The sequence below is a fragment of the Salvia hispanica genome, chromosome 6, assembly GCF_023119035.1.
Source record: "Salvia hispanica cultivar TCC Black 2014 chromosome 6, UniMelb_Shisp_WGS_1.0, whole genome shotgun sequence".
Lineage (NCBI taxonomy): Eukaryota > Viridiplantae > Streptophyta > Magnoliopsida > Lamiales > Lamiaceae > Salvia > Salvia hispanica.
The window spans coordinates 48035804-48044679 of record NC_062970.1 but is presented as its reverse complement, the minus strand read 5'-3'; the positions used below and the strand labels follow the sequence as shown (position 1 = coordinate 48044679).

Genomic DNA, 8876 nt, shown 5'->3' with positions numbered 1-8876 from the left:
CTATCGTTTTAAGTTATAAAACTACGTAGATCGATTAAATTCTGGTTTATTTCATACTACCTCCGTCCCCCAACTATTGACACACATTGACCCAGCACGGGTTTCAATAAATGTAATGGAAAGTGAGTTGAAAAGGTTGGTGGGATGTGGGTCCTACTTTTAAATCATTAGTTTTATAATAAAATGTGAGTAGGAATGAGTTAGTGGAATATGGGGTCCACTACCAAATATGGTAAAAAGTGAAGTGTGTCAAACTTTTAGGGACGGATCGAAATGGTAAACTGTGTCAAACTTTCAGGGACGGAGGTAGTAATACTTAAAATCTGACAAAAAAATAATGAAGTTTGGATTTATTTAAAATTACCCTACAATGGTAATATTTGAAGAAATTGTATTGTTTGACATGTGAGTCCTGAAATCATACACAATGATGAGTTAATCGATGTCGTCTATATATCTATAAAAAAATTGATGTGTCTCACTTTAATCCGATACAAATTTTGAGAATTATAGAGAAAAACGTATTGGTCTTCTCCACCCGTTAATTGCTACTTCCTATGTTCCATAGTAATGGAGGCGTTTCTTTTCAGCGCGGAGATTAAGAAAAATTGTGTTAGGTGAGTTAAGTAAAAGGAGAGTAAAGTGGAAAATGAATTAAAGGTAGAGAGATGAAAAGAGAATAAAATAAGAGAGAGTAAAGTAGGTGTGAAAAAATGTGTTGACTTTTACTAATAAGGGAAATGACTCTATTACTCTGGAACGTACCAAAATGACAAAATGACTCTATTACTATAGAACGAATGAAGTACTACTTCATCCTAGCACCAAAAGTGCTCATCAATGTTATCATGTGTTATCCTTTTTTTATGAATTAAAAAGAAAGAACTAGAATTATTTATTCTCTTTTTCCTTCCCTATTTCTCTCGCATCTCTCCGCAAATCTCAACCTAAACGTGATTGTGATGAATCCAAGACATGTATACCAAATCATATGCTTCCTCCGTCCTAAGGATGTAAAAAAATATATAAAATAGAGATAAAAGTGTTTTTATTTTTGGTAATATGTTGTTTTAATTGAGACAAATAAAGAGAAAATTGAGTAATTTTCTATGGATGGATGAATAATATACACAAACATGAATTAAGAGTTTTAGCACCGCGTGGGACGTTTAAAGCTTATTTAATTATCAGCTAATTTTTCGCAATCTTGGTCCTACCCCATTAATTTTTTATATATATTAGCAAGTCAACTGGAATTTTCAAATAATTCAACTAGAATTAATGAACCATTATTTTGAACTCTACCAAACCCTTAACCCTTTGCCTATTTGAAATACATCGAATTTCTTTTTTTTATCCGTTTCTTACAAATAATTCATATTCATTTATGATAATTTTTATTCTTTGCTTTTATTATACTTCTTCTTTCTTAAAAAAATAAGGACATTTGGGATGACACGGGAATTGATGCATAATTAATAAAGTAAGAGAGGTGAAGAGAAGGGTAGTTAAAATAGTGTTAATGGACAGTGGGACTCATATAATTATTAGTGTTTAATGATGAGTCTGTACGTCTTAGTGGTATAAGTTGTAAATAAATTGATTTATATGTATAATGAGTTTGGGAGAACTTTCCTTAAATGGAAATGAGATGATTTTACGTGAGGGGCGAAAAAGGAAAGTGTCCTTATTTTTATGGGATGAATGAAATATCACTTATGGGTTCTACTATTAACTGAAGTACATATTTTCAGCTATTTTTTCTCATTCTTTCTGACTTTAATTTACCAATTACTCATATTAAAATTTGTATTCATTATCAATTAGCCTAGTTATATAGAATGGTGGGAGTATAAGTTAGAATTGTTATAAGAAAAACAATTTAAGCACGTTTTTAGTACTATATCTAGAGATGTCAATCGGGCCGGCCCATCAGGTTTCGGGCTGGCCCTACTCAGGTTGCAGGTCAATCGGGTGCGAGCTAATCGGGTTTTGATTGTTTCGGGTTATAAAAATTCAACCCTAGCCCTAAAAGGTCGGGTTTCAAGCAAGCCCAGCGGGTTAATCGGGTTGCTACCGATAAAATTAACATGCGATCAATCCAATCATTAATGGCAAAAAATAGTTACATTTATAAAATACAAAATATTTAATTATAATAATTTGAGATATATTAAAATCAAACACAAATATCATCAAATACTAATATTTGAGATTTGTGCAAAATAAAACATAAATATAAATATTTTAAAGCATGTTTTTGAAATTTAAATAATTTTAATGAATTTGAAGTTTCTAATGTATTTATTTACTATTATATTAATAAAAATTTAATATATAATTTGTATGATTAATATAAAATTGAAAGTTATTTTATTTAGTTATCTATATTATAAAAATAATCAATGAATGTGTCCAATTAGGAGTCAAACAAATAGAACAATAAAAATTTTATCGGGTTTTTGGGTCAGCCCATCGGGTATTCGGGTCTGGCCCTAATGAGTTGCGGGTTAATCGGGTGTGGGCTAATCGGACTATGATTTTATCGGGCTATAATTTCTCACCATAACCCTATAAATTTTGCGGGCTATTCGGACTAGCCCACGGATTGCGGGCTACATTAACATCCCTAGCTATATCCATCTTTCTTTTCCTACATAAGACATACTATATCCGTGGCTTAGTAGCATCATCAACCCTAATCTCTAGATCACATATATGTCAAACAATTTGATGAAGAAAAAGCTTCAAGGTAAAGTAGCCATTGTAACCGGCGGCGCCAGCTGCATCGGCGAGACCACCGCCCACGTCCTGGCCCATCACGGAGCGCGTGCGGTGGTTATCGCTGATATCCAATCCGAAAAGGGCCGCGCTTTGGCCGAATCCATCGGCCTGCAGCGCTGCAGCTACGTCCAGTGCGACGTGGCGGACGAGGAACAAGTCGCGGCCATGGTCGAATGGACGGCGACAGCCTACGGCGGCCTCGACATAATGTTCAGCAACGCCGGCACCGTCAGCAGCTCCCCTCAGACCATCCTGGATTTGGATTTTTCGGAATACGAGCGCGTGATGCGCGTGAACGCGCGTGGCATGGCAGTGTGCGTTAAGCAGGCGGCGCGTAAGATGGTGGAAATGGGAACCGGAGGAGCTATCGTGTGTATGTCAAGTGCTGTGGCGGAGAAGGCGACGGTGGACTTGATGGACTATGTGATGTCGAAGCGGGCGGTGCTGGGGCTGATGCGGTCAGCGAGTTTGCAGCTCGGGAAGCACGGGATACGGGTGAACAGCGTGTCGCCCGGGGCGGTGATCACACCGCTCGCCGCGAGGTATGGGCTAGTGACGCGGGCGGATGTGGAGAAGCATTTGGGGCCCTACACGAGCTCGAAAGAGGCGACGATAACGGAGGAGAGTGTGGCGGAAGCGGTGGCGTTTCTTGCTTCAGATGAGGCGGCGTTTGTCACCGGGGTTGATTTGGCAGTGGATGCTGGGATGATTGCCATGCCCTTCCACCTATTAAACTAATCTATTTTTTTTTATATATTACAAATGTATGAAATCTAAAATTCCAATAAACATGTACTTCATCCGTTTCTTCATAGTTGAGGCGAAACTTTTCGGCAACACAGAGTTTTAGAAATGAATGTTGGGTGTGTTAAATAAATAGATAAAAAAAGGTAAGAGAGAAGAAAAGGTAGAGAGAATAAAGTATAAAGTGAATAAAGTAGAGAGAATAAATTAAGAAAATGAAAAAAGTTACTATATGCATATAGAAATGACTCAACTACGAAGAAACTTCCCGAAATGGAAAAATGACTCAACTATGAAGAAACGGAGGGAGTAACACTCTCTTAGTTCATTATTATTCCAACAAACATGTATACTCTCTTATTTATTCCAATAAAAAGGTATATACAATGGCGGATCCAGAAATTCGTAATCGTGGGGTCGAAACAAAGATAACTAATACTCCCTCTATCCCATTAAAAATAAGACATTTTCCTTTTTAGATTGTCTCATTAAAAATGAAATGCTTCTTAAAATAGAAGCGATAATTATTATGAAATGAAGGAAGTTTTACTACATTACTGAAATTTTCAACTGATTCAACCATTTCAATGAGCCACTCTATATAATCAAGGTGGTAACTCAATAATAGTGGGCCTCATTAAAATCTGCCTAACCCATTTGAATATAGATTAGTTGGTCTTGTTAAAAGTTATGGTTAGAGCATCTCCAATGGTCGGCTAGCGACCGGTTAACCGATTCTTGGCGCTGGCCGATCGGCTAGCTGAACCATTGGAGGCGGCAAGCGGTAAATCGGCTAGCGGATCGGCGTGGGCTGGCCGATCGCTCGGCGCTGGCCGATGCGCTGGCCGATCGGCTAGCCACCATTGTGGCGGCCCGATCGGCCAACGATCGTCCAGCGCCTAATTTTAGTTTCATTTTCATTTGCACCACTTGTTTTAACGAGTTTTCTCTCTCTCTAACTTTCTGTACAAGAGCATCATCGAGCGATGGATCACAACAACGAGTCCAGTCCAGCGACGAGTGGATCTCAGACTCCCACGGTACCTGTGGGATCTGGATGGGGCCAGATGGGCGGGCAGATGGGCCCAGGGTTTAACGTCCCTTGGGGGCAGTTGATGGGGATGATGGCCGGTGCGCCGGGGGGATGCAGGGGGGAACCAGGGGGGTATGCCGTGGGGGATGCCGGGCGGGGGGCAGGGGAGCGGCGGGCAGTCAGCGCCGGGGTGGGGAGGTATGCCCCAGATGCAGCAGCAGATGCTGCAGCAGATGATGGGGATGATGTGGCAGGGAGGGATGCAGGGGGGATGCAGCACGGTATGCATCCCGGGATGCAGGGGTCACCGGGAGGGGACACGGTATATCGTCCCTCGCTTGATTTTTTGACGGCTTCGTCTCACACGTCGACCCCAGTGGAGACGCAGTTCACTGGCGATGACCTTCTGTCATTGCATGATATGGGGATCGATCTCGGGGATCCGGATATCCCCGTTGAATGAGGAGGACATCCGGAGGATAGCCGAGAGTCAGTTCCCCTTGGCGGGGAAGTATAAGGAGTTCAACTTCTGGGAGTGCTTTTTGTTGCTGAAGGACTCCGAGAAGTTCCGGGCGGGGTGCGACGCTGGGTGGCCGAAGAAGCAGAGGCTGAACTATTCCGGCGACTACAGCGGCAGCAGCGGCGGATCCCACGACCTCCCCCTGGGATGCTGAGGAGTTTCCATCCCCTCCTTCATTTACCGGTCTCCCTCGCCCGGTTGGACAAAAGCGGGCGCAACGGGCTGCGAGGGGAGGATCCCCCCTATCGCCCCATGGAGGTCCAGTCCTCCGCCCTCCCACCCGCCGCCCCACTCGAGTACACTCTCCATTCGTGTAACCATACACGGGATCAGATGTACAAGGTCTTCCAAGATTGGAAGGCCGCCACTGACCCCACGGAGAAGATGTTTCTTCACTCGATGCTCGAGAGCATGCGGGCTGATTTGGAGTTTTTATATTATTAATTTCATAGATTTCATTCCATAATAAAAATTGGCCAACATTTTTGTAAATAAAGTAAAATTTAGATAATTATAAATAAATAGGAATATAAATTACCTTTTTAAAACATGAAACACAAATCCTTGTTGCCGAAATTGATTTTTTTTTAAATCATGACAATGATATCTCAAGGTTCTAGACTCCTTACAAAAACCCTCTTCTACAGAACCAAATCCACTCCTCCTTCCACATTCTCCCTTCCAATTCTCTCCGCTTCTGTTCGTGCAATGGCCTCCGACGCAGCTGCCTCTTCACCGTTCAAGAAAGTCCAGATTCAGAGAGACAACGGGGTAAGCCCTGGTCTCATTTGCGTTTACTTTTTAGCTCGTTTCACTTCAATTTTTCTGGGTTTTGCTTCAATCTCGATTCTCATCAATTTCATCGGAGAAAGTTTTGATTTTGATGAGTTCTTCGTATTTTCGAACATTTCATTTCTTCTGATTTCGCGTATTTTTCGATAATTGCCTTTGAGCTGAATTGCGAAGTTGTGTGAAAGACTGAATTTGATTTCCTTCAAATTGGGGGCTTAATATTGTTTGGGCTAAAGTAATTGTTGACTGTAATTTCCTTTTTTACTTGTGATTTGGGGCTCTAATTGGAAATGAATCAAATAGACATTTGATGCTTACGTGATTGGGAAAGACAATGCTCCTGGGATTGTTGTGCTTCAAGAATGGTGGGGTGTTGATTTTGAGGTCAAGAATCACGCCCAGAAAATCTCTCAGTTGGGCTCTGGCTACAAGGCATTGATTCCCGAGTAAGATTCCCGTGTTGATCGAGCTTTTTCTTGAGCTATATGTTTCTGTGGTGTTGAAATGTACGAGGACTGAAGTCGTTTTTCGTGCTGTGTAGTTTGTACAGAGGGAAGGTTGGTTTGGAAGTCGCGGAAGCTCAACATTTGATGGAAGGTCTCGATTGGCCAGGTGCAGTGAAGGATATCGAGGCCTCGGTCAACTGGCTCAAGGCAAATGGTTCTAAGAAGGTGCGCTGCTGAAATTCCGATTTTTTCAATTTCTACTAGCTTGTCGGACGGAGTTTGTAGTTGATGTCTAGTTCTTGGTGTTTGAACTCGTTGCTTATGTCAATCCGCAGTTTCTGTTTGTGGTTATCAAGTTGAGAAAGTTAGGAGTGTGGTAGCTATCAATTTGAATATAACTACATTGGTACCGATTGATTTAGGCTATACACTTTTAGATCATTGATATTTATGTCATAAACTTCAACGGGGAACTCTTAAGGCGATATAGCTTGCAATTAACTAGCTCAATCTTATAATGAGAATTTCCTTGTGGTTTTAAATAAGGAGATGGCGCTATTCTGACTAATATACACATGTTAGTTATTTCAAGCAGTATACTAATAAGATTTGTCGAATTAGGTTGGTGTAACCGGATTCTGCATGGGTGGTGCTCTTGCTATTGCAAGCTCTGTTTTGGTACCGGGGGTTGATGCCGTGGTAGCTTTCTATGGAGTGCCTTCACCCCAGCTCGCGGATCCTGTCAAGACTAAGGCTCCGGTGCAGGCCCACTTTGGTGAACTTGATGGTTTTGTCGGGTTCTCGGATCCAAAGGTATTGCCAAGATATTCTTGAAATGCTTTGTTATTGTGTGCTAGAAAGTTTAATTCTTTATGCAAATATGTTTAAGTTTTGGGTTATCTCGTAGACGCAAAATTATGGATCTTTCAAGTCAAGATTCCGAACATTTTGTGAAAAAAATTGGGTAAACATCGCTTTAAACTATACTTGCTTTATTAAAAATGTGTCGAACTTTAAGAGTTATTCATTCAAATCCCAAACCATCACATTTGTATCGAAAATGTTCAACGTACGATTCTCAGCTCCCAAAATCTTTATGTTTCCAACATCCGGACATTTTTTATACAAATCTGATGGTTTGGAATTTAAATAAATACGTCTCAAAGTTGGAAACATTTTCGATCAAGCAAGGATAGTTTGTGGATTAAAGTGATGTTGAGTGTGCCCTTGCTGTCATTCTCTCGAGGAGAAAACTACGTGGTTTGATACAAATACACATCTCGGAAGTATGTACGGTTTTTTGTGTGCGAGCGTTGAATATCGAATGTTTCTTGAACGTGAGAGTTTTTCTCCAGACTGGTAAAGATTTGGAAGAGAAGTTGAAGGCATCAGGAGTTCCCCACGAGGTTTACTTCTATCCCGGAATCGGGCATGCCTTTATGAACTGTTCACCTGAAGGGGCACAGAGAAGGAAGAAGATGGGGATGGATGACGAGGATGCTGCAGCAGTCGAGCAGGCGTGGTCTCGTTTCAACTCGTGGATGGGTCGTTTCTTGTCGAACTGATCAATGATGCTCGATCTCTAAATCATGTGAACACGACTAGTAAAATGCTGAAATGTATTGTGCTTGTTTAGAGTGTGTAATATTCTCCATTTTACTGTGTTATGCTTCATAAATAAAAGCTTGCTTAGGTTGAAATATATTGTGAGATTTCAATGATGGCCTATCCACATTACTTGAGTCTAACTTATTTAAATACAAATTTGTGAGTGTGTTTAAAATGTTGTCAATATTATAACATTGAATACTAGTATGATTTTGTCTAATTAGCCATTTAGTTTTGAGATTTATAAGTCAAGATATTTGAAGCATTTCAAGTTGCATTAATTTAAATTCATGCAAGTGGGCCAAAAATTGAAAATTTATGAGCTGATTTATGAAGATTGAGTCCGACTAAATTTTAGGGCATATTATTAATGAAATTTAGGGTTTATTTTTAGCCAGCTTTGGCAAGTTATTTGCTTTCCTAGTAGCAAGTAGTTAAAAAGTTTTACCAAAATTAATTGACATTGATTGGTTTCCTTTAAATCCTAGTAGTAAATTGATTGGTTTCCTTTAAAGATTATATGAAACATATCTATATTAAATTGATGTTGAACACATAGGAACTCAATTAATTAATTAATTAATCAATGAAACCTACTACATGAATGAAGTGATGATTCGCATATTCAAAAGGTTTACGTCTCAACACAGAGAGATTAGCCAAATTAGCAACCTAACAATATAAAATAATTACTATAAAACAAACCATGATAGACAATTAAGTAATGAAGTGAAGTTGTGAAGCTTCTTTGTTTATATATTAGAAGAATAATTAGAAGGGAAAAAGCTCATGTCAGAGGACAGAGGCATAATAGAATATTTTCCAAGTCAATTATGAGGCTTTTGGGTAATTAATTATTATCATATTATATAAATTGATACCTTTTTATTTGTTGTCATTATCTAAATAACATGCCACGTTCCGACCCCACCACCTAGAATATATTCTT

At 39.8% G+C, this 8876-nt stretch overlaps 2 protein-coding genes across 3 annotated transcripts; both read left to right on the top strand.

Annotated features, from left to right (window-relative positions):
• Positions 1-2718: 2718 nt before the first annotated feature.
• LOC125193739 ((+)-cis,cis-nepetalactol synthase NEPS3-like) lies at positions 2719-3580 on the top strand. 2 transcript variants are annotated; one of them, XM_048091608.1, is made up of 2 exons: positions 2719-3504; positions 3564-3580. In XM_048091608.1, exons 1-2 carry the CDS (start codon positions 2719-2721, stop codon positions 3570-3572), a joined length of 795 nt encoding a protein of 264 aa, XP_047947565.1. In that variant the 3' UTR covers positions 3573-3580. The 2 variants fall into 2 exon arrangements, with proteins under 2 accessions (XP_047947565.1, XP_047947564.1); XM_048091607.1 differs by lacking the exon at positions 3564-3580 and having other exon boundaries at positions 2719-3557.
• A 2064-nt stretch (positions 3581-5644) lies between these two features.
• LOC125193738 (protein usf-like) lies at positions 5645-8021 on the top strand. The gene is made up of 5 exons (XM_048091606.1): positions 5645-5852; positions 6177-6319; positions 6415-6544; positions 6941-7132; positions 7675-8021. The coding sequence occupies exons 1-5, from the start codon at positions 5676-5678 to the stop codon at positions 7882-7884; spliced, it is 852 nt and encodes a 283-aa protein (XP_047947563.1). The 5' UTR covers positions 5645-5675; the 3' UTR covers positions 7885-8021.
• The last annotated feature ends 855 nt before the right edge of the window (positions 8022-8876 follow it).

Excerpts from the sequence above, each read along its gene's own strand:
- LOC125193738 (XM_048091606.1), top strand. The coding sequence starts at position 5,676 with ATGACAATGATATCTCAAGGTTCTAGACTCCTTACAAAAACCCTCTTC. Across the intron at positions 6,320-6,414 it reads TACAAGGCATTGATTCCCGA|TTTGTACAGAGGGAAGGTTG; the intron begins GTAAGATTCCCG and ends CGTGCTGTGTAG. Across the intron at positions 7,133-7,674 it reads TCGGGTTCTCGGATCCAAAG|ACTGGTAAAGATTTGGAAGA; the intron begins GTATTGCCAAGA and ends GTTTTTCTCCAG.
- LOC125193739 (XM_048091607.1), top strand. The coding sequence starts at position 2,719 with ATGTCAAACAATTTGATGAAGAAAAAGCTTCAAGGTAAAGTAGCCATT.